Here is a 26,380-nt window from a genome sequence, read left to right as displayed (position 1 = left end):
TATTACATCATCAGAGAAAAGTACACAAAATGAGCAGGGGTGAAAAAGTTCATCACGTGACCTACTATTACCCTATCACGTGACGAACTGTTTCCCAGTCACATGACAACTTTTTCCCGGTCACGGGAGAAACTATTACCAGATTAACAGATTAGGTAATGAAACAACTATTCCATGCCTACTAGGGAAACAGTCAAGACTATTGCCCCTCGGCAGTGGCGAAGACCCGGGAAACTGCGGCCTCTGACAACAGTTTCCCCGGTCTTCGTCACAACCTCGGGACAATAGTTTTGACTGTTTCCTGAGTAGGCATGAAATGATTGTATATTATTTATTTTGAGATAGATAACTGTTCCTTATCTTCAACTTTCATGTACGTGTTAAGTGGTCGGTGTATTTTACTGCTTTTTCCACCATTCAAATGAACAATAATTCCTTTTCTTTGAATGATCAAAAACATTACCTCAAAACACTCATAGGTATAAACAAATATCAAGACTAGAAATGAAGGAGGGACAGAACTCACAATGAGAGAGAGAGAGAGAGAGAGAGAGAGAGAATACCATGAAGATATCAAAAGGGCAGAATGAAAACCTGACATAGATCGAGTGATAAATGTAGAGAAAACGATACAGGGGCAAGATAAGGAATACCATACAATAATATTAGCTGCTTTGAAAGAAAACTTCAGACGTATCAATATATCAAACCACAGCATATGCGAGTAGTGTAAATCAAATCTGGATTCTAAAATATTCCAAGGAAATTTTAGTAAATTTGAAGTCTCAATACTTTCTCCAAATGAATAGCACCAAACCTTATGACTTTTCAACACTTTACACGACCATTCCTGACAACAGATTTTTGCTATCAGCTGTTGGTATAAAAATAGAACACGGATATATTCATATATTGTGATAAAAAAATAACTTTGTTAAACACCACTCTGGTTCTACGCACAAGTACTATGATGTTGATATTAAAAGATATTAGAGTTCCTCATTGACAATATCTAGGTGGTGTTTGGTTATGAGCACGAATAGTGCTTCTTTATCAGCCGACTAGTTTTATACTTTTATGAGGCAGATTGTATTCAAAAGCTTCTACATGGAGAAAAATATCTTGATGTGGCCTTCAACTGGACACTTTCTCATTTAGATATATCGACGACGTTTAATCTACCGGTATTAAGAACTTCCATTTTCATTCATATGCCGAATTGACTTTTTTGAAAATCGTCTCCTATGACCTTTAATTTTGTATTCTTTATAAGAGCTAGGAGATTGATATGAGATTGAGATTGATATTGTGAACTTTTCTTGACTACTACAATGTAAATAGTTTGCATTTATTAACCAAGGAAATCAGTTGTAGATCACTCAGACTACTATAAATTATTCTGTATTACCAGTGTTCAATGTAGAACATACACTGTAACTGTCTATCTTAGACTTCCGGCAAACATCAGAATTCCCGCAACTCCTCTGAAATATATTCATACAATACATGCACTTCCTTTAAGAATTGGATTGTTTGTATTCGTAGGGAGTATCCGTTAGGCCGACCTGGTCATAGTCATTAAGGTACTTCTCGTGATGTCATAAGTTTTTGCGAAATTATTGAACTTTTTGCATCACAGAGATATATGTATTTGTATGAATTTTACTCATTAGGTATAATTAAAAGCTTGGTAAAGTTATCAATGCTGAAAATGCTGAAAAGGGTATATATATATATATATATATATATATATATATATATATATATATTTGATTAACAGTTCAAGGTCTCCCAATATCTAGTTTGTCCCCCACGAGCACCAATTACAGCCTGACAATGTATTCCCATGGACCGAATGAAGGAGGTGTGCTACACCAGAGAAATTTGATGTAGATGAAAAGTGGAGGATATGTACAAAAATATTTTGAAGTTGAAAATTTTCAAATTTACTTTATTTTGTCAACAAATACAGTTTTAGTAGAAGGTAATCTGAAAAAAAAATTTAAAACCCCTGTTGCACTCGAACCTGCGACCTACAGGTCAGCAGTCGGTATTCTAACCTACTGAGCTACTCGGCTAGGTACTTAAATGGAAAAGGAAAAGTCAAATATTGCTGATATCGATTTTTTCATCCATGTTTTTAAAGGAAGTCAGCCATTATGATGATGTAGAGTACTACCTTAAGTCTAAAAACTGTCTAGGAATGTTGGTCCACTCTTACTACATAGCTGGGGCCACTTGTTGCAGTCTGAGGCGTAGGTTTCTTTGGCGGATACGTCTACACACGTCGTCCCAGGCATGTTCGATAGGGTTCAAATCTGGTGATGTGGATGCCAAGGAAGAACCTGAATAATGTGTCTTTGCAGAACATAACGTGTTAGACAAGCAATATGTCGTTGGTTTTGTTATGTCGAAAAACTGTTCCGGGATGCTGCATTTTTGGAACCATGTGAGGCTGTATGACTTCATCGATATATTGTTGAGTCGTTAAAGAACCCAGTATCTGAACCAAAAGCAATACTACTCTGTCTGTATAAGATATTGCGGCCCACATCATAACACTACCTCCCCCCCCCCCCTTTTTTTTGAGTCTGGGTGCAATTTTGCGCAAAACGTTCGTTTTAGAGTCTATACACTCTGGGGTTTTCATCAGGCCTCTGCAATAAAATTGGAGATAAATCGATCGCTGAACCAAACTGTTTGCCAGCGTTGCCGCGCCCATACTCTATGAGTGTGAGAACATTGAAGTCGGTTCCGGCGATGTTGCGGAGTCAGAACCGGTCTGCGCTCCATAACCATCCCAGGATCCCGTAGTCGATTGCTAACAATCTTGTCTGATATTTGCTATATCTTGATCCGGAATTGTAAGAGCTGATCTAATTGGTTTCTGTATTACTATATTATGTTACCTAATTAACCTCAAGCTCCGGTCAGCTCAGTATGTTCCGTTACGCTACAACTCCAATATCACTATTCGTAGGGGAAAGTAGTCCCGGAGAATTTGACGCTGTACGGAGTTTGAATTAACCTAAATGATTTGATAAAGTAGTTCGGAGTTCGCCATCTTGTGTTCCACACGTGTTTACTATGCAACAATATTCTGCGAATCCCAAGGCAGATGCTATAGATAACGTGAATCATTGACGACGACGACGCAATCGGATAAAGCGACACTATGCTTCTGGTTTCACGCGTGGTCTAACTACTGTACATGTATGCCGAACATGTTCCAAAGGTGAGGTATGGTGCTTTGTGCAACATTGAAATCTCTAGCAACTGCAAATTGTGACACACCTGCTTCCAGTCGTCCAACTGCATCATTCAGATGCGGTGTTTCTCAAAAACGGTTACATTTAAAGACAACGCAATCAAATGTCGAAAATCCGCGCATTTAGATGGACTACTGGTGTCTGAATCACATGCATTAGGAACTTACAACAGTCGAGACTTACAGAGACCAATTGTAGGATTTTATAAAAACACGTTTTATTCACCTCAAATTCTATAAAATGTCTATCCATTAAACAATATAATGCTAGATGCAGGCAATTCATACCAGACCAAAAATCAGGTGTGGAAAAATCATTTGAAAAGATTCAGCGATAAATTACTACTAATTACGTTTCTTTTTTATCGTTATATATTTACTTGCAATCGAGAAATCTCAAATTATTTTGGGTCATGATGATATTTTGGTTTCATTTTAGACACATATTTATGAAAAATGAATATAACGATAACTCAATAAGCAATACAAAGTAGAGAGTTGGGCAAACACGGACCCCTGGACACACCAAAGGTGGGATCAGGTGCCTAGGAAGAGTAAGCATCCCCTATCGACCGGTCACACCCGCCGTGAGCCTTGTATCTTTATCAGGTAAACGGAGTTATCCATAGTAAAAATTAGTGTGCCAAGAACGGCTTAACAATCGGTATGAAACACGTCAGACAGCATATGACCCAATGATAGGATGTATTGACAAAATAGATCATCATAACGACCATAGAAGTTGTGAAATGCTGACTTTAAACGGGACTGTTGAAACCCCTGCACCATCAACTTGTTTGTCAGTAGCTTGCCTCGATTTAAAAATTGACCATACGCAGAATAAACTCTTGCGTATCGAATCTGTTGAGAGATATAAACACCATATGCAGGTGATAATGAAATATTGCTACATACATGTTGACGATGGAAAAGCTAAACCATCCCGTTTGTCATAAAGTTGAGTTGTTAGTTTACCGATAGTATCTACTTTCAATAAAATATCTAAGTATGAGGCAGACGTGGACGACTCTGTGGTGTCTTTTATTTCGAGTTCACGGGGATATATCGAATCGACATATGAATGAAAGGTATTATTGTTAATAGGTAAAACATCGTCGATATATTATATAAATGTCGAATTGAAGATCACAGCAAGAAATGTTTTCTTCTCACGTAGAAGTTTTAGAAAAAATTCTGCTTCATAGGAATATAAAAACAAGTCAACTAACAAAGGAGCACAATTCGTGCCCATGGGAATTCCAACAGATTATCTAGCATCAATAATGAAACCCTCTCCGATTTTTTTATTCTAACGTTTTCGAGAGAGGGCTAGAACTTCATAGGATAATTGTAATAGTGTAAACTATTTTTATGAATAACCTGTAATAAGCTTGAAGTATTTGTCGCCAATGTTGTTTACACTCTGCGTTTACACTCAGGGTACCAACTCTGTACTTGGACATGTCCAATAGAAGTGTTTTTTCAATAGATATAATGTACAACATGCAAATTCTTCATCTGTCATCGTGAATTCTCGGAGGTGAATCTACTGAAAAACCTAAACATTGACAATCAGCACGAAAATGTATAGCCATTCCGACAAAGAAAGGAAAATTGCATATGGTGGCAGAAAAAATTGCACTCTGCTGTTCGTTTTTAACTTGATTTAAAATCTAAACCTTTTTAAATCCGACGAAATAGCTTTCTCGTCCGTACTCGTCCACGATGTAAAACTATACCCTATATGGGAAATGCAAATAACAATTTGACAATCGGAAGTTCAGCTCAAAATGGTGCATAATATGAATCGAGAAATTGGAATGTATCGAAATTGTTAAAAGCGGTATAGAATAGAGCCTCACAAATCGTAAGTTGCAGGTTATAGATTTTTATATGGACTAGGAAAGATAAAAAGCAGTTTTATTTACGTAAAGAAAGTCAGCAAATGTTTAGAATGATCGTAAATGTTGCAGGGGTGAACCACACGCACACCTTCACCATTACGGAGATCCTAAGTTGTGGCCCTATTCCAAAAAAAAAAAAAATGAAGAGGGCTACATTACTGTAACTAATATATATCCAGCATTTTGGCGGCGTCTTAATATCCGACTCACCCATTCAATAATCTTTGACAGTAGAGCTACAGACTGTCAATTTTGCAGTTACATTCCAGACCAAGTTTCATGAAAATAAACAGAAATCACCGTCGTCATGTTAACAGTCCTTTGGATCTGTTTTCACTCTTCTCTATCCTCCAGGTGCTGAGTACAATGTTTTGGTTGCTGACTTAGTCTGAATACAGTATATAGTAACCACTGTAAGTACTTACATAGGGACAATATACTAGATTATTGGTCAGTGTATGATATCCTTCAGGTACTGAGTACAGTACTTGAGTTGCTGACTTAGTTTGAGCACTATTATATGGTAACCACAATAAATACTTATACACAGGGACAATTTGCTAGATCCTAGGTCAGTGTACTGGATCCTCCACAAGGGCAAAGCACTGCTAAGAATTCGTCTATGTATTTCCGTGTGCAATCAGGAGTCAATATCAAATCAAAATTGTCTATCAGATATTTATCGGCAGACATCATCAAAATTGTCTATAAGATATTTATCGGCAGACATCATCAATGAATTTTCTGGGTTGCTACCATAAGGTGTTATATATATATATATATATATATATATATATATATATATATATATATATACATACAAAGCACTAAAATAACCAACGACACGAACAACAATTTTTTGAATCAGAAAACGATCATTGCTAATATTGATAACATTGAAGATATGTAATGTTCATTGGTTTAATAGACTATCATATAAACATTCTGATATTCAAAATAACACCGAAAGCAATCCACTGAAATGTGAGACAAAAATTATTTTCCAAACTTATTTTGAACAGATATTGTGTATCGTCCTACACAGCGTCTCCAATCTCGTTGTTCGTGTCGTTGGTCATTTTAGTGCTTTGTATAATTTTTTGTATTTGACCTTGTATCCATGTTGTGGATCCGACACTCTTGAGGTATCGGGTGTTGTTGGAACTTTAGTGCTTATATATATATATATATATATATATATATATATATATATATAATATTGAAAAATGGATATAGGTATCGGGTATCTGTAATTTACTTTATTGACTTTTCTTATCATGCACGAAATCCATGCTTCCATTGTTTATAATATATCCCAATCAACAATCAAGTCATTTACTTTAAATTGATATTTTGTAGATAATGGACACGTTGTTGACATTGTACGTATAAAATTCAATTTCAGAAGTACGAACGGGAATAAGTACCACGACTATATACTCGTACATTATGAAGTCAAATAATAACAATATGATTTTTATATATTTTGAATCAGAAAACGATCATTGCCAATATTGATAACATTGAGGATATGTAATGTTCATTGGTTTAATAGACTATCATATAAACATTCTGATATTCAAAATAACACCGAAAGCAATCCACTGAAATGTGAGACAAAAATTATTTTCCAAACTTATTTTGAACAGATATTGTGTATCGTCCTATACAGCGTCTCTATTTTAAGACAGCACGCTTCCTGTGTTCAGGATCCCACTGTTCACGTCACATCCGCTGTAATTTTCATAATTCCCCTTTTCACTGTCACTCTGGATCTCGGATATGATTTCCTGATTACTGACAGTGCTAAATAAGTCATCTTCCGATTCTCTAAAGAGATTTATTAAACATTCTGGTTCAATGTTAATACCTAGATATTCGATATCAGGCGATGGTGATATTTCAGCAGTTGTTTGTGGAGTCTGGACGTGAAATGACGTCATCAGAGGACATTGTCCGTCGTAAACACACGCCCTCTGTGACGTATGTCTGAGAGACAGAATGTGGTAGTCGCCTCTATCGGTATGATCGTACGTATTTTCTTCGCCGCCTGAAGGAAAGAGTCTGAAGTTGGTCAATGAGTCTGCAGAGCTGTAACCATGATACTCATTTCCAGCCCCTGGCCTTCCCTCCATTAAGTTACTCAGCATTCGTTCTGAATTTTTTTTTTTCAAAATTGAAATCATTGCATCAGTTAACATTGAACTGAGAAACCTCAATTTACTTGCAATTAGAATCATGATATAGATATTCATCTTTTGAAGAAGAAGAAATTACTTACGATATTCACGTTTGTAATATCTTTTACTTGACCTGAAATAAACAGCCGTTTTTATAAATAATACAAATGTACGACTAGAAATTAATATCAGTAATATTTAGACAGTAAGTAGGTATGTAAAATTAGCAGTATCTATTAATCGTTTATAGGTTAACATTTTCAATGCTCTGGTTTCCTTCATTTACTTGATGAGAATGAAACCGCAGATGACGCTGACAATCACGACAAATGCCAGGGAAACCAGAAGAGACGTGGTGATGTTGCTGAAGAAAACGTTGAACTGATCTGACGTCATCATGTCATATTCTGCAGACTGGGTTTCTGAAGGTCAGAGTGATACATGTAGTTTATAAAAAGACTGACTGCTCTTGGATTGTGCAAATATAAGTAATATCGATTGAAATCAAGAATGGTATCATAGAAAAGGTACATATTATGTGAAGTGTATCATAGATACGGAAGAGTTTCAAACCATACGAGTCTTCGTCCTCTTCGCATCTATGATTCATGATATGAAAATTGAATTGAATTGTATCCCATGTGCTCACCTCCACAAATGATGGTATTTTCAAAAATTAGTCTATGTACAGCTATCTGTAAAATACCATTCTGATACTGAAAGTTCTTCTGGAGTAAAAAGATCCATGTCCTTGGTGTTTCAAGGTTTATTGAACAATTGCTGAAAAAGGAAAACATCGCGACACAAAATATTTTAATTTACCTGGCGTTTTCGTAGAGATATTGACTACTAGACATCCATTCTGAGGATCACATATCTGGTCCTGTGTACAGTGACATGTTTCATAGCAGTTAACACCGTAGCTGTTGGCCCCACAGGGCGTGGAACAATTACAGCCGTATTCACCCGCATCACAAACTACACAGCACAAAATTGATGTAAGCTAATGATATCATTCCATCTGAAGAGAGCTGATATTTGTTCAAATAATTACCGTGAATCTAAAACTTTTTTCATTGTTGTACAAAACATAAGGATTATATGATAATCTGATTAAGATCAGATCGTTTGATCCGCTCACGTACATTATGTAGATCGAGTAGCGATATGAGCGGATCAAAGGATCTGAATTGGATCATATGATAAAGTCCCGTGGCCTGTTCGTTGCACGAACCATTAACAATATTGTTTCCTATAGAAATCATTAGAGTTTGTCTTTCATGAAAATACTGGTTGAATTTATTAATGTTAAATTTTCTCAAAATTCTTCGTGTGACATTTCTCGGTACTTACTTTCACATTTCTCGACTCCTATCTTATAATTCGGCAAGCAGTCGTATGGCCTGTTAAAGACATTTTAAAATTATACTTAACTGAATATCAAACTTTCGAGCATTAAAGACAAAACTGAATAAAAGAAATACCATTTGTTGCTTAGACACATCATGGCGATAACATCCGATTTGAAATGAACTCATATTTTTGTACTAAAGTACTTTAATGACGGAAAATGTATTGGAAGTGATTTCCTGTTAAATGGGATTTGTTTAGTGAGAGATGGTTATTTCCTTCTCATTATCCATATCTACTCGTGCACTTGTAGTTATCCATCTTTGACTGGATATAGAGGAGATGGAAAATATTTTTTAGAAAAAATGTCAGAAACACGCGTATGTCGCTAGCAAGTTTATATCGCACGTGCTAATTACATCTTTTTCAAAGGCTTTGGTACATTTTCTATGCACACTTTTCCAAAGACTGACATATGTTCAAGCAATGTGTGTAATATGAAACAGAAATAGGATTTACACTGTATACGGCACGTGTTGTGCCTTTTTTTTTTTCAAGTGGAGTCTGGTCATTCCAGTACTTGTTCCACGAAAACTCTTTACTGATTGATAAAGGTTTACTGAGGCGACAGTGTAAAATGTAGCACACTCTAGTAATGCCCCCCCCCTAAAAAAAACCCACCACCACCCATTGTATGTTTCAGTGTGCTTTTGCTTTCTGATCTATCCTATTTTTCCCAGTGCATGTCTATTCCCTTCAATGTCATGCATAATGCAAGTATGGATAATGTCAACCATACTCTTAAATAGAGTATAGACAATGGGGAAGGGTATATGAAAAACATTTTCTGTAGTTCAATCATGTTCAGTTTTCATCTAACAGTTTGTTCCAGTTAAAATTTTTCAGTTTGTTTTATTGTAGGTATTTGTGTACTGCCTGTCTATGAATGTAAATGTTTATTGCTTCAAAGATTTCAAGGAGACCATTCTAGCAGTATGTGCTATTAAATTTCAATTTTTTAACTGATTGACAACTGTAACAGGCACCAAGTCAGTCCAGTAGTAGACTCACAATGGCAGATGATCTTATCCGGCAGCTCTATGCCAGTGTCTCATTGCAGAATTGTCAATGAATTCATGATTAGACAGACAATAGTACAGTCAGATTATTTGTTGATTATTAGTATTCTATTAACGTAGTTCCACCTTCCTGTGATGCCAAAAGATTTCACAAAGTCAATGTGATTTGTTTCATTGCTGCAGAATTTCAGTTCAAAATGGGACGAAACTTTCCTGGTTTCTTGATTGTTTTAATGTTTAAACATGTGAATTTTGAGAAATGTAAAAATAAAACTTGTAAAAACATACATGCATTTAAATGTATATTGGAAACCAGGAAGGTATCAGAGATTATCCTCGACAATTTTGGTGTCTCAGTTTGATCTCTTCTCTGACTGATGAGGCCCAGGGAGACAAACTGACATACATAGTCATCAGATTCATTTACCATGAAACTTGGTAGGGCTGTGTAGCCTTGTGATTTTCATACAGACTCACTTTTCAATTATGATAGGGTGTAGAAAACCACAAGATTTCTATGCATCACATAACTTATATACATTACAGAGTTGGTCATTTCTGTAGATCAATAATAGCTATTTAAATCACTTTAAAGGGAATTTATTTAAAACACCTTAATATTAAAATGTAATGAACTTGATTATTGCCAATGAAGTTCTCATAAATATTATCTCTACTATGCCATATGGATTTTGCAATATTTGCAAAATTAGTTTTATTGTTTAATATCATTAACTATGAATTTGTTGAAATGAAAATTGTACACAAAATTAACAAGACAATTGGTGAATAAACTCATTATTATTATTATACAGTAAACTACTGGTATTCATTCTTATTCATATTTATTGGTATAAAAATTTAAGTACTATTAGGTCCCCATCACATGGCAGGTGCCCTAGAGTAATCACTTTGGCTTTGTCGTTACGGAGTCACTTGAATCGCTCAAGAGACCAACCACTGCCGATCTCGAGGAAATGGTGGTCTAACATGCATGGCTATCGTCACTAAATGAAATCATTTGAAGCTGTGAGTTTTCCGTTAGCATATGGGACTTCATGGATATTTGGACACAAATTTATTGGGATCCAATTTTATCCTAAAATTTTGAGACGGCACTGCAGGAATACAGCGATTTAATACCTCAAACGGGCGCACGGGAGGATCCGTAGCTCTCTGGTGCATGTATATCCTAGCCTTTTCCCAGGGTAATATGCAGTTCTGCAGTCTTTGGAAAGATAAACGAAGGTGACCTCACAGTGTTTTGTGACATGGATGACCTCCTATACGTTGATGACATTTCTGTTGGCAAGGTATACGTATACAGTTTGTACTCGATACTGGTAAAGGGGTATGGATACGATTTGAACTTTTGAAAAAAATAAAATTTTATTTCCCGCATTTTTGATGTTTAAAATGCTTAACTAAGATATTGCTAATGGTCAGCAAAAATTTAAATGCCATTTGTTGAGTTACACTTGAGATACAACACTCACGATTCCTTGTTATGTAAACAAGGCTCGTGGCATGTTTTTGTTTAGGTATAGATTGCTTCATGGAAAATATCATGTTTAATTAAAACAAAATGAGATGTGACAAACCCTAGAAATTGTTTTAATGTGTTCAGAATTAACTTGTAAATTGAAAATATGTTTCAACGAAGCATTTACAAGTATATTTAACCTATGTAAACAAATCATGGCACTACCCTTGTTTACATAACAAAGAATTGTGAACTCTGTATATCTCTTGTAATAAGACAAATGACATTCAGATATTTGCTGACCATTAGAAATGCTTTAGTTAATTATTGTAAAGATTGAAAATGGAAAAACTAACAATTTTATTTTCTGCTCAAATCGTGTCCATGCCCCTTTAAATTTCCGATAAAGATCATGACATTTCCACCGCAAGTAAGTGAAGTGAGGAACATGTTATCATGATCAAGGAAATTAGCAGAGAATCCTGTACATGTCATGCTTTGATGACGCAAAACAAATTGCAGACGACCTTGATATATAACCCCAAGAGTTTGCTTCAAGCAGCAACACAAGGAAATTTGTTTCCACAAATAGTCTAACAGATCATCATCGATCTGTTATAACCATTTCGTCTCTGGACAAGGATCCAAAGCAAGGCTCAGACGACACATTCGACAGACTGTTTGTTGTCTGTTAATGTGATCCTTGCAGACATTTATTTCTCTACGTTTTACTTTTCGTCATTTTTCGTTATCTTCCGTAAATACATGCTAACTCCAATCTGATTAAAACCAGATCTTCAATCCGCTCCTCTATTGGCCATAACGCGACATGGCCAATAGAGGAGCGGATTGAAGATCTGGTTTTAATCAGATTGTGCTAACATTAACCCCCCCCCCGCGTACAAATATTTCAAACCTAGCTACGCAACTTTCCTCAGTCGACAGTGTTTTACCAATATCCTTCTGTTTTTATTTACTTACTATTTTTTATATCATTATTATTAGTTTTATCGTACGTCAGTTCCATTTGAGTCGATAGAATCAGAGACATGAATATTCGATATTTATCTGGTTGCGTTTCGAAATAAAGATGCAAACAAAAATAGATTGCTGCTCCGGATTCAGTAAGATTTTTAATTTAAAAAGCATATCGTTGGAGCTTTCACCCCGCTATTATTATTATTCCATTTTTTTCCCCCTTCAAGAATTAACTTTTCCGGAAATTTACTACACATTTCATTTTGGTTTAACAATTAGCCTGCCAGTGTTTATTTCCTAATTCATACGTGAAAAGAGAAGTAAGTGAACAAACGATTTTATTTTAACACTGACACCTTGTTATACACCGCTAAGTCGCTTGATAGGTCAATTTAGTAACAGTGCATATGTAAAAGAGAAAATATTTTTTGCAAATGACACTTTTGAAGTGTTTAAATCTCTGTAATATAGGTTGGGCAGGATTCCGATCCCCCTCCGCGAACATGACTCTGTATCGATGGAAAACTTCGATGTTGTTAAAGAATTTTCTTGCAATATTGAAACTATTTTACCTGAAAGTCAGGAAAAGTCGGGGGGGGGGGCGTAAAATTCACCAAATATAATGTTCAGTGACAATCGTGTGTTATTTTCATATTTATTTATAAATCCCTGTTAAGACCGTCCTAAGTATGTCTGCTCAGTGTGGGACACAGACTTGTATTTATATTGCAAATCATATTTTCCTCTATGAACCAACCAATTTCAGCACGCGACACAATCCGTTCACATTGACTATGAACAGATTATGAACTAGCTTAAAGCACGCGACTGAGAGAGCGTAATGATTTGGAAAAAATAGAACATCTGTTACAAAGATCTTGCAAGTCACACCTTTGGATTAAGATTGTAAACTTATGTGGATTATCATCCCAATCGTGCGGTCTCCTACCTCCAAAATACAGTGCACCTTGCAATGTTGATAAAAGGCAGGGTGAGACGAAATGTGATGTCATGTCTATGTGTTGACGTACGTCACAATAACTACTGTGACAGAGTCTAGGAGTTCGTTTTATGCAACAAAATAGAAGCAATGTAAACAAACGGTGTTTTAGTAAATGAATATAAATATAAAAAATGAACATCACTTTTGAGCTGTTCATGGTCAGTATGAACGGATTTGGATTTGAGGCAAATTATCTGTGAATCGCTAGTGCGATTCACAGAATTTGCCTCAAATCCAAATCCGTTCATACTGACCATGAACAGCTCAAAAGTGATGTTCATTTCTTAAATAAATCCCTAGTAAGACCGTCCTTAGTATGTCTGCTCAGTGTGAGACACAGACTTATAAATCCCTAGTAAGACCGTCCTTAGTATGCCTGCTCAGTGTGGGACACAGACTTATAAATCCCTAGTAAGACCGTCCTTAGTATGCCTGCTCAGTGTGGGACACAGACTTATAAATCCCTAGTAAGACCATCCTTAGTATGCCTGCTCAGTGTGGGACACAGACTTATAATACCTAGTAAGACCATCCTTAGTATGCCTGCTCAGTGTGAGACACAGACTTATAAATCCCTAGTAAGACAGTCCATAGTGTACATGTATGCCTGCTCAGTGTGGGGCCATACTGAGGACATAGATAACATTGAAATGGTTTGATATGTGCTGCTAGATATGTCACTGGCAAACACAGCAATACCCCTACTGGCTAGTGTCAGTGACATGATACACCACCTACAGTGGAGAAAACTAGCAGACTGACCCACAGCTTACTATGTTATACAAAATAGTCTATGAAAAAGTGGTCATGCATAAAACAGACAGATTCAACCTCCCTCCCTTCTCAGACTTTCGTGCAACATGCATACACTCTCATTTCAAATTCCATCTTATGGAACTCAAATTCTGGAATTATCTCCCTCAGGACACTCAGCAGGGTTGGCAAAAAAGTGGTCAATATGAGTATTGACGGGGCTGGTGGTCAATATGGTTAAAACTGGTTAATACTGGTCGATTGAAAATTATTTGGTCATTATAGTCTGTGTTATTTATTTTAAATGTTTAAGTGACCATTATGGTAAATACTGTAATTCATAACATGCACTATCAGTTTATAATATACTTATAAGTCATAATATTAGATAAATAATGTACAAATGACTCTGTTGAATTGGGTAAGATGTAAAAGTTTCTGTTCAAATTCCTTAGTTTAACAAGAACTACCTATATTTATGCCCCCCTTTGAAAAAGAGGGGGCATATTGTTTTGCAACTGTCGGTCTGTAGACCATGTGTTGTCCGCTCAATATCTTTCGACTCCTTTGCTTGATAACAACCAAACTTGGTACATGGGTTGCCCCTGGAGAGTAGATGATCCTTATTGATTTTCAGGTCACATGGTCAAAGGTCAAGGTCAAACCTCTGGTCTTAAGCCCATGTGTTGTCCGCTCAATATCTTTTGACCCCTTTGCTTGATAATAGCCAAAATTGATACAGAGGCTTTCCTTAGAGAGTAGATGATCCCTATGGATTTTCAGGTCACGTTGTCAAAGGTCAAGGTCAAACTGCTGGTCTTAACCCCATGTGGTAGACCATGAGTTGTCCGCTCAATATCTTGAGAACCATTCACTTGATTGTAATGATATTTCATATGTGGGTTGGTTATAAAAAGAAGAGGACCCCTATTGTTTTTCAGGTCAAAAGGTTAAAGGTTAAGGGTCAATCTACTCTGGACATAGGAATATACTGTCCGGTCAATATCTTGAGAACCCTTTGCTTGACAGACATCAGACTTAGTACACTGGTACATCATCAGGAGAAGATGACACCTATTGATTTTGAGGTCACATGGTCAAAGGTCAAGGGTCAAACTGGACATAGGAATATATTGACCACTGAATGTCTCAAGAATCCTTTGCTTGACAGACATCAAACTTGGTACACTGGTATATCTTTCGAAGAAGATGACCCATATTGATTTTGAGGTCACATGGTCAAAGGTCAAAGGTCAATCTGGACATAGGAGTATACTGCCCGGTCAATATCTTGAGAACCCTTTGCTTGACAGACATCGAACTTGGTACACTGGTACATCTTCAGGAAAAGATGACCCCTAATGATTTTGAGGTCACATGGTCAAAGGTCAAGGGTCAAACTGGACATAGGAATATACTGTCCGGTCAATATCTTGAGAACCCTTTGCTTGACAGACTTCAAACTTGGTACACTGGTACATCTTCAGGAAAAGATTATCCCTATTGAATTTGAGGTCACATGGTCAAAGGTCAAGGGTCAAACTGGACATAGGAATATACTGTCTGTTCAATATCTTGAGAACCCTTTGCTTGACAGACATCAAACTTGGTACACTGGTACATCTTCAGGAGTTGATGACCCCTATTGATTTTTAGGCCACATGGTCAATCCACTCTTGACATAGGAAGATATTGTCTGCTCAATATTTTGAATTGATGATACTACTCTCAATTAAATGATGTGTGTGTGTGTAACCCTTTTCAATTTTGCACTATAGGGGACATATGTGTTTTACAAACATCTCTTGTTTAATAAGTATTGTTTCATCAATCTTCATTTTAAAGGACACATCTCGTGTTTTCAAAGTATACAGAATTATATGCATTTTGTCTTCCTTATGCTTATAGAAATTAATTGTAATAGTTCGTTCACTGAAGTATTGCGATAATTAGCCACAATATGGACTTAAATCTAAGCCCCGATTTCAAAAAGCCTAGTTAATTAGATAGGTAGTCACGTGGTACAGTGACGTCATATGCGACCTTCGTCGATCAACTTGTTGTAATAGTAGTGTTAGATATTTTTAAAAACTCGGGTTTTAGGGGCCTAATTTATTTACCATGGATAACATTTATTTCGATGTTGACAAATTTCCCGAGTCTTATATCTTTTAGCCACCAGTGCATACAAATAGCGACCCAAATGTAGCGAGGCAGGGCCGTAACTGCCGATGAGGCAGACGAGGCAACTGCCTCGTCTGATTTTTTGGCAAAAAAGAAAATAAAATTATATAAATGTTATATTATAGGATATATGTTTAAAATGAAGACAAGCACCTTTGTCTTTGACACCATATTACGATTCTTTACATAGTACAAATGAAACACAAACATGATAAATTGGGATTTAAAAAGTGTCATTTTCAGTCGTAAAGTCAATCGGCGGCCCCCAATCCCCTGCCTCCCCTGATTTAGAACCCTACTTACGGCCCTGCGAGGAAAGCGAGTATGAAATCTGCATAAATTTGCGAGTAAATAATGTTTACATGGGATCACTGTCTAAACACTATTTGGTAATGCCATTTCTGTAAACAACTGTAATTAGCGTTGTTGCTTTTCTAAAATAAACAGAGCAATTATTATTAAATTTATTTTTGGAGAAGTTAGATAGGCCTAAATTATAATACGATTACGTACATGTAGCATTGACAACTAGGCCTACCGTCACGGGTGCATTTCGGGGGAAAAAAATATAATAAAAATGATCAAAGTTATTGTGAAAATCACAATACTTTTAAATTATATTATTCAAGCTCAGTTTTATTAATCATTATTTTTTGTTATCTACACATTGTTACTTAGGAAGTGGGAGTGCGGCATGCTGTTGTTGTAAACACGTACGCGTTCCTTTAAAAAAAAAAATGAAAGCATTATAATTCAATTCAAAGTTGGGAAATATCATATTTTATTATTTATAATTGAAAGTTCTATTATCTTTAAATTTCTTTTTTAAAACTACCAGTTGGTAGACACTGCTAGCAAAGTTCTGCCTATATGGTGTTACAAGGTGAAGGTCAGTTGGTGCGAGTGTGTATTGAATTTGAGAGCAGAACGGAAAGCATATGCGGTAGGCCTATATGTAACAGTGCGAAGCTTCGATAGAACCATTTTCTCGCAGTTTATATACGTCTTTGTCCAAGAGCTTGTTTGAAAAAGTATAGGGACAAATTCTACTGGGGTTTTTTTTTATGGCAAAGTCGTTGTGCCAACAAAAAATATTCACGTCTTGTCCCTCATACCTTCCTTCGAAAATTGAAAAAAACAGAGTCCAAATCATCTCTACTGACAGCAAGTACACCTTTAAACGGCACACAACACCCCAATGCAGTGTTATTTACAAGCCGTTAATGTGATAATTGTTTGTTTGTCAATTAAATCTAATCTGTTTATGAAATGGCTAACAAATGTTTTCAAATCTTCTCGCTCGAGGTCGCATATGACGTCACAGATAATGGCGCGTAAAATGTCGAAGAAAATATGCATATCGCAAGATTTGAATTTCATCGCAATCAAACTCGAAAACTACGCAAACTGTTTCTTTTAAAACACATGTAAAGTAGTTTTAGGCATGAAATGAATTAATTTTGCTGAAAAAATTAAAAAGTTTAAAAACACGAGATGTGTCCTTTAAGTGTTAAATGAACATTTGAGGGGGTGGGTTGGTGATGTTTTCATAACAATAACACACACATTGGTCATCTCTGGTCCCTGCCTATGCTTATTAACACCTGTCAACTCTGCTTCCTGTGCTCAGGTACTGTCCAGCTACCTTTTATTCTTAATCTGTCCAGGTACATGTATTAACAGGTCTGTCTCCAATTGTCAAGCTATGCTATAGAACTGTGACCCTCTTGTAGGTACTAAAGATATTTTGGTCAGTTTCAGCAAACCAAATATATTAAACTTATGAAATTACATTTGATTATGTAATGAAAAATATTAATCAACAATTGATCCATATAATGAAAAGACTTAATTTATCTTTATCTTTGCAAGAAATGTACAAAAATAGGAAATTGGACAGTTTAAATCACAATTGACCAGTATTGACCACTTCGGGAGTATTGACCAGAACGGTTAAAACCACCGGTTTTAACCGTCCAACCCTGGGACACTGTAATCTGTTACTCAGTTTAGTCAGCAGCTGTTTCAGATTCATCTCATCAAAACTTATATCTTACAGTGTAAATAGCTTTAATCATCAAATCCTTTGTGTACTCCCTCCATAAAGAAATGAAATCTTCAACAAGTTGAAGGTGAATGACTTCTAGAAATAGAAATACAATGTAGTTGTATGATACTTTCTCTGTAAGCATTTGTCTTCTAAATATTTCCATACAGCTTTGTATCACCTGAATTTGTTATTTTTCGTTTTTCATGTACATGGGTTTTTGTTTTTTTTTATGGAGACCCATTAGTGCTAAATGTATGTAACACCATGTTATTGCTAAGTTCCAGTAATCTGTCATCGTTTCACACTTTTTGTGACAATGTCTCTATCTGAGTATTAACATCTAAACGACAATTCGTCAAAGGATGAAGTGTGTTCATTGATTATACAGTGTTATTAAAACATATATTTGCATCTAATAATGATATTGAATTACCACACACGAAAGTTAAAATCCCTTATGAATGTACCATAATAACATGAGTATCATGAGTTATGCCAAAATTTGAGTATTTAAAGATTGTAATTAGCCTTGGCAACATGTAATAATTCTAGACTATAGTGCATTAAACTGAAAGTTTATTGCACAAAATATATATGTGAAATAAACAATAAAATTGTTGTTACTATCATCAGGTGAATTTGATCTTGAGATTACATAGCTGTGCCGCTGTAAATGTATGAAGCATGTTCATTTCCATTGGATTGGAATATTTCATATAAATTTGTCCAGGTTCTGCATTCGCCCGACTCTTTATTTTGTATTCCTTATAGGAGTTATGAGATTGATAATTGTTTGTTATCTTCACCTTTCAGAAAAGGAAATTGGTCGTGCAATTCTGCATTCTTCTACTTTGACAGAAAGTAGATTTATTATGTTCACTTCTCAAATTTTACAGAATTAAGTAAGAATTACCATATAGAAGGATATTAATTCACAAATTAATGAGGAATGATTGTACTTCCACAAGAAGATGAAAAATTCTGTATTCTTATGTTAGTATTAGATTAAGGCTATAGTAACAAAAATAATTACTCAAAGGATTCAAAATGAAATTGGATACTTGCTTAATTTCACCAAATACATTTTTGTTGTAAGTGTTTCATTTTATGCTTGCAAACTTTATTTGTTGATAGATATTTTAAACAATTTCCTCAGATCAGGTTTTACAGTTCCAGGTTTTGATTGTAAAAGTGTATTACAAATTGATGTAGGGATTCTTTTGAATGCAAAGTCAAAAGTCAACAACAAACAGCTAACTCTAACCACAATTGTGGTATAGTAGGCAGAGGCAGATCAGGGGGGGGGGGGGGGGGGTTACAGGGGTTGCAACTCATCCTTTGGTTGATCATTTTTAGCTCACCTGAGCTGAAAGCTCAAGTGAGCTTTTCTGATCACCTGTATTCCGGCGTCCGTCTGTCCGTCTGTAAACTTTTCACATTTTCAACTTCTTCTCAACAACCACTGGGCCAATTTCAACCAAAGTTGGCACAATACATCCTTAGGTAAAGGGAATTTTAAATTGTTAAAATAAAGGGCCAGGCCACCTTCCAAGGGGAGATAATCAAGAAAAGGTAAAAATAGGGTAGGGTCATTAAAAAATCTTCTTCTCAAGAACCACTGGGCCAGAAAAGATGAAATTTATAGATAAGTTTTATTAGGTAGTGCAGATTCTAAATTGTTAAAATCATGGCCCCCGGGGGTCGGATGGGGCCACAATAGGGGGTCAAAGTTTTACATACAAATATATAGGGAAAATCTTTAAAAATCTTCTTCTCAAGAACCACTGAGCCAGAAAAGCTGAGATTTATATGAAAGCTTCCTTATATAATGCAAATTCTAAATTGTTAAAATCACGGCCCCCGGGGGTCGGATGGGGCCACAATAGGGGGTCAAACTTTTACATACAAATATATAGGGAAAATCTTTAAAAATCTTCTTCTCAAGAACCACTGAGCCAGAAAAGCTGAGATTTATATGAAAGCTTCCTTATATAATGCAAATTCTAAATTGTTAAAATCATGGCCCCCAGAGGTCGGATGGGGCCACAATAGGGGGTCAAAGTTTTACATACAAATATATAGGGAAAATCTTTAAAAATCTTCTTCCCAAGAACCACTGAGCCAGAAAAGCTGAGATTTATATGAAAGCTTCCTGATATAGTACAGATTCTAAATTGTTAAAATCATGGCCCCCAGGGATTGGATGGGGCCACAATAGGGGATCAAAGATTTACATACAAATATATAGGGAAAATCTTTAAAAATCTTCTTCTCAAGAACCACTGAGCCAGAATAGCTGAGATTTATATGAAAGCTTGTTTATATAATACAGATTCTAAATTGTTAAAATCATGGCCCCCGGGGGTCGGATGGGGCCACAATAGGGGGTCAAAGTTTTTTGGGGGGGGTTTTCGGTTTGTTTTTTTTTTGGTTGATATAGTGCAGATTCAAGTTCGTTAAAATCATGGACCCCGGGGATTGAATGGGGCCTCAAGGGGGCGTCAAAGTTTTACATACAAATTTATAGGAAAAATCTTTTAAAATCTTCTTCTCAAGAACCACTGAGCCAGAAAAGCTGAGATTTATATGAAAGCTTCCTGATATAGTGCAGATTATAAATTGCTAAGATCATGGCCCCCGGGGTTGGATGGGGCCACAATAGGGGGTCAAAGTTTTACATATACAAATATATAGGAAAAATCTTCTTCCCAGAACCACTAAGCCAGAAAAGCTGAGATTTATATGAAAGCTTTCTGATATAGTGCAGATTCAGGTTTGTTGAAATCATGCCCCTCCCCCCCTGGGGTAGGATGGGGCCACAATAGGGGATCAAAGTTTTACATACAAATATATAGGGGAAATCTTTAAAAATCTTCTTCTCAAGAACCATTGGGCCAAAGAAGTTCATATTTACATGAAAGCTTTCTGACATAGTGTAGATTCAAGTTTGCAAAAACCATGGCCTCCAGGGGTAGGTTTGGGGCCATAATAGGGACTACGGTTTTACATGCAAATAGATATGGAAAATCTTCTGATATGGACCAAGGTGACTCAGGTGAGCGATGTGGCCCATGGGCCTCTTGTTAACAAATAAAGTCATTTTTTGCCATTTTGAGATCTTCATCTCCTTTGTGGGCAGAAAAGCTTCAAACTTAGGTTGGAACACTCCTTTGGAAAATATGGATCCACCCCTGATAGGTGATGTGCATCTATGCCACACATTTCTTTGCCAGAAGTTTAACCAAATTAACTCTTTGCAGATTAAAAAGATGGTCAATAAGTACCCAAAAATTTGAACTTGATTTATATCGAACTGTGCTTGCAGTGTTTTGCACTGAAGCCAAAATATATAAAGACTGCAAGCATAATATAATGCAGATGTGACACAATGATAGTTTGTCCACAGTTTATGGGGAAAAGAGCTTCATCGTAAAACAGAGGGAAATCAGATAGAAATTTACATTTTACTATTATGCAAAGTCACATTTATATGTTGGTCAAATGTGTTGCACCTGTCTATTTTGAAAGATTTGGGAGTTTAAGAATTACAAGGAATGTCAAAATGATAAATTTAGTTCAGGCCATGACAGAGTAAGTTATACAGCAAGGTTGGATAGGCGAGATACAGACCTGTACAAAATGTGTGGAAAGTGAAGTCGGTAGCAGCTTGTTGTAGAAAAGTAAAATGATTACAGATTTGGTATAAGCTAATGTGTGAAGGGCTTTACTGATGTTCATACAGTACTCGTGACCAGGTTACAGGCAGACAGCCATGAAAAGTTAAATACATCAACCTTAAAAACGACCTAATGTGGCACTGTTTCTGTAAAACTGGAGGAAAACAAAATTTACAAACATTCAATGAATAATTCTGTTCTGGTATTTTGATTAACATTGGCATGATTAATACTTATTCAAATCACTTTATCAAATAAATTCACAAAATTGCTGGTGAATTCTTAAAAAAATTTCTACTTTCTTATGACGCAAGCTTATATATTTTATGGAGGTGATAGACGTTAATTTTTAATCCTATCCTCACTTTGTCCAATTAAACTCTGAAGTACCCTAGATTCCTAGCTAGAACAGGTATTTATAATTAAATGACCAGATGTATGATTTAAATAGTCATTCCAAATGAAATCAGATCAGATACAAAAATAGGGGTCTAACATTGATGTGTTATATCTCTCTCTCTCTCAAATATGAATTTACAAAGTAAATGTGACAGCTGGAAAACATTTTTAAAATAATGTTTGCCGTAAAAGGTTGCAGTGGTTGTTTGACATGATATGTAAAAATTGGGGTGCTCAGTTATGAAAGCCCTATATATATAGCTGGGTGTCCGGGTAGCACAGAGGTAGTGCTCTCACTTCTCACCGATGCGAACCTAGTTTGATCCCCATGATCGGCAGTGGTTGTATGTGAGAGGGTATGGCGATCGCTCACTCGGACACATGGGTTTCCTCCGGGTACTCCGGTTTCCTCCCACAGAAATGACCCCCTAGCGCAAACATCCGTGCATCAAATGAGCCCATCGGAAATAAGCTTTTGAGCTTTCATGGGTTATCCTTGGTGTTTATGTATGTATATACCGAATTTTATGTTTTTGATGTATGAATTATGAAAGAATTTAATTTTGCATTTATACTCTTCCAGACTCATTCCTGAAGATGGAATGAAGAAACAGCAAAATGCACATTGGAATTCTAGCTACAAGCAATATTCTGGTTTGTATTATCTCTGTTTATCTGTATACAAAATTTGCTTCAGAGGATTTCAAATTAGGACAGAAAACTAAAGAGATAAGCCATGATAAGATTGACATGTTTCATACCATGCATTGGTGCTTTGATCACCAATCAAGAATTTGTCGTTTTCAATCACTTTGCTATTATCCATTTGAAGATCAGTTTGTTTACCTAGTTAACAACTCCAGCCAAGAAGAATTGAAATCAACATTACTGTCGCTGTCATTTTCATCAGTGTCTGAATTGGATGCATTTTCATTTGCACCAGTTTTTATAAGTCAAAACTTTTCCAAACTCAAAATCCACTGGTTGGGTGGTAATGTAATGTTATTTAAGAGATTTAAACCAGACAATATAATGCATGTGTTGCATGATGATGTTCTACCTCTATATCATACACTACAATTCCTAGGTGAGAGAAAATTGAAACTTTTGTTCATGGATAATTTCACACAAGGACCATATGACATATTCTACAAACTATTGGCTGATGTAAGATATAAACCTAGTGCAAATAAGCAAGAACTTGTTTGCTTTGAAAGTGCTTTTATTGGTGTATCTCCTGTGTCTAAGTGGTATCAATATGGTTATCATGGAAAAGTTCAAGGACCAGTGGCTAATGACAAACTGAACTCTTTCCATATACATGGTGCAACTTCCAGCATTATGAAGAAACTAAAATCTGCAACCAATAATCAGTATATAGGGGATTATCTTGTGCTGATTTCTAGGACAGAGACTCGAAGAATCTTGAATGAGAAAAAATTGATATCCAAGATTGAATTTGATACCAAGATGAAAATATTGGTTATTAGTGATGGCGACTTCAGTGAGATGGTGCACGTAGTCCAGGCATCAAGAGGAATTATTGGAATGCATGGAGCATTGTTAATTCTGGGATTGTTTCTCAAACCCGGATCAATTCTGATTGAATTATTCCCATATGCTGTGAATCCGGATAATTACACACCTTATCGGACTCTGTCAAGCATACCCGGAATGTCCATTATCTATAACAGTTGGAGAAATAAGGAAAAGACAAAATCCTTCTTCCACCCAGATTATCCACCGGAAGAAGGGGGGATTAGACATCTACCTGAGAAGATTCAGGCTCAAATTATGGAGCAAGAGGAGGTTCCTTTACACAGCTGTTGCAGTGATCCAGCATGGTTATTTTATATCAATCAAGACACAGAAGTAAATGTGGAGGAGGTAGTGCACATAATACAGAAAGCTCTGACTGAAAGTAACCTATTCACTGGTCCACAAGTTAGTGACAAAGAACTCTCAGTAGTTAAACATCTACAGTGTTCTTGTGCTGATAATAAACTCACACTGAACTGGGAGAAACCTTGGAATCTGGACTACATTGGTATTGACAGTGTGCAGTATATGATTGGTGTTCAAAGCAGGCAGTTAAAGTCTTATAAAGTGTATATTGTAAATGTCATTTCATATGTAATTGAGGATGGTATAGACTGCAATGATACATACAATGTTTGGGTAAATGCAGAAATGAATGGTGTCAAAGGAGTTGTACAATACATTGAATGTTGATAAATGTATTCAAATTCTTTACTGAAACTGTTGTGTATTGATATAGTTAAAATGCCATGGGAAAGAATAAGGACCAGTGACAAATGTTTGTGCTTTCAAATGGGACGTAAAACATCATACAAAATCCTTTCATGTAAAGATATGATAAAATAACATACACACAGAGAGAGAGAGAGAGAGAGAGAGAGAGAGAGAGAGAGCACTAAAAACCAACAACACTCAACATCCAAAGTTTCAATCTGATTGTAGATAAGAGGTGAAAGGAATAAAGATATAAAAAGCAGTAAAAGTGACTAATGACATGAACAATATTCAATTGTCAAATTTTTGGGACGACCTGTCTCTTTCAGGATGACAGAATATTTACATAGAAACAAACTGGCACTTAAACTGAACTTAACAAAGGCCAGGGGGGGGGGGGTATTGAAATCTACAGGGTTTTCAAAGAGCTATAAAAATGTCTGTTTTCAATGTGAGTCAAGACTGAACTTGTGGTTGGTCAATTTTAGTGTGTTATCTCTCTATCTATCTATATCTATATATATATATATAAAGCACAGAGAAATTCCCTATATGGATACCCACTTATATAGGAATGCTTTCTCCTCCTAGGCACCTAATCTAGTATATCCAGGGGTCCCTGTTTGTCCAACTATCTATTTTGTATTCCTTATAGGAGTTATGAGATTGATCACTGTTCATATTATAAAAGCATATCGATTCCTTGTAGGCAGGAAAAATATATGATTCTTTTATGACTAAGTGTAGATTGATGAATAAATGCTAATTAATTAAGTGTTGGTGTATCAGAAATAATAGAAAATTAGATTACTTTAAAAAGAGAAAACATTAGTAGGGTTAAGGACATGCAAAAAAAAAATGTAGCTCTACCAAGTGCTCCAACATTAAAAGAAAGTCTTCTCTTGTTAAAAGAATATATTTCATGAACGATTACTCCAGGTGTACTTTTGTCCTATTATAGATATTGCAAGCCTGAATAATTATGTTTAGGCTATGAAATGCAAAAATATATCAATGATTATACACCAGTAAAAACATACATTAATGTGTAATTTAAGTGTTTCCTTATTAATTAAATATTGAACACTTCCTTTATAAGTATTGAAGTTGCATATCATATTTTTCATCATTAGCTCACCTGAACTGAAAGCTCAATTGAGCTTTTCTGATCACTTATTGTCCAACATTCATCTGTCTGTAAACTTTTAATATTTTCGACTGCTTTCTTTTTAACTACAGGGTTAATTTCAGCCAAACTTTACTTGCCACAAAGCATGCAAAAATCTCCCTCTCAAGAACCACTGGGACAAAACAGTTGAAATTTGCATGAAAGTTTCCTGACATAGTGTAGATTCAATTTTCTTCAAATCATAGCCCCTGAGGGCAGGAAGGGGTCACAATAAAGGACAAAATCTTTGATTGGAATATTATTGGAAATATCATCTTCTCGTCTGTGCATTCCTTATGACAATACCTTTCTTTTGGTACCAAAGTTTTTAACCTTGTATCCTTGGCCTTTGAGTTTGAACTACTTTTAAGAAAACCTAATCCAGGCAAAATCTCCAGAAACATTTAAGGTAATGCTTTTATATTTTGTGTATAGATTCCTTATGGCAAAAGAAATTTCATTTGATACCATGATGTTTGACCTTGTGATCTCTACATTGGATTTGACCCAATCAAAACTTTAACTTTTGAATGGTGTGTTATACATCTTTCATATTCCATGTATGTATTACTTGTCACAAGACCTTTGTTAGTCGAGTTTCGTAGCAAATATCTGCTTTTAAATTGGCAAAGGATGGGTGGACAGGTGGGT

General features: G+C 35.8%; 2 protein-coding genes across 5 annotated transcripts; one reads left to right on the top strand and one right to left on the bottom strand.

Moving 5' to 3' along the window:
* Nucleotides 1-6,706: 6,706 nt before the first annotated feature.
* On the bottom strand, nt 6,707-8,960 carry LOC125663817 (uncharacterized). The gene is made up of 6 exons (XM_048896198.2): nt 8,837-8,960; nt 8,706-8,755; nt 8,175-8,330; nt 7,639-7,774; nt 7,454-7,485; nt 6,707-7,327 (listed from the first exon to the last, which is right to left on the bottom strand). The coding sequence occupies exons 1-6, from the start codon at nt 8,857-8,859 to the stop codon at nt 6,855-6,857; spliced, it is 870 nt and encodes a 289-aa protein (XP_048752155.2). The 5' UTR covers nt 8,860-8,960; the 3' UTR covers nt 6,707-6,854.
* A 3,567-nt stretch (nt 8,961-12,527) lies between these two features.
* LOC125663811 (protein O-linked-mannose beta-1,4-N-acetylglucosaminyltransferase 2-like) lies at nt 12,528-24,561 on the top strand. 4 transcript variants are annotated; one of them, XM_048896191.2, is made up of 3 exons: nt 12,536-12,562; nt 22,892-22,962; nt 23,159-24,561. In XM_048896191.2, the coding sequence occupies exons 2-3, from the start codon at nt 22,911-22,913 to the stop codon at nt 24,538-24,540; spliced, it is 1,434 nt and encodes a 477-aa protein (XP_048752148.2). In that variant the 5' UTR covers nt 12,536-12,562; nt 22,892-22,910; the 3' UTR covers nt 24,541-24,561. The 4 variants fall into 4 exon arrangements, with proteins under 4 accessions (XP_048752146.2, XP_048752148.2, XP_048752147.2 ...); XM_048896190.2 differs by having other exon boundaries at nt 12,545-12,562; nt 23,141-24,561; XM_048896192.2 differs by having other exon boundaries at nt 12,547-12,562; nt 23,396-24,561.
* Nucleotides 24,562-26,380: the final 1,819 nt, after the last annotated feature.

The sequence above is a fragment of the Ostrea edulis genome, chromosome 1 (genome assembly GCF_947568905.1).
Source record: "Ostrea edulis chromosome 1, xbOstEdul1.1, whole genome shotgun sequence".
NCBI lineage: Eukaryota > Metazoa > Mollusca > Bivalvia > Ostreida > Ostreidae > Ostrea > Ostrea edulis.
Note: the sequence above shows the minus strand (reverse complement) of the source record. Positions and strands in the feature narration are given on the sequence as shown.

Coding starts and splice junctions, on each gene's coding strand:
- LOC125663817 (XM_048896198.2), bottom strand. CDS start 8,859: ATGATGTGTCTAAGCAACAAATG. Junction 8,331..8,705: donor AGGAGTCGAGAAATGTGAAA/GTAAGTACCGAG, acceptor TGTGCTGTGTAG/TTTGTGATGCGGGTGAATAC. Junction 7,486..7,638: donor TGCGGTTTCATTCTCATCAA/GTAAATGAAGGA, acceptor TGTTTATTTCAG/GTCAAGTAAAAGATATTACA.
- LOC125663811 (XM_048896189.2), top strand. CDS start 22,927: ATGCACATTGGAATTCTAGCTACAAGCAATATTCTGGTTTGTATTATC.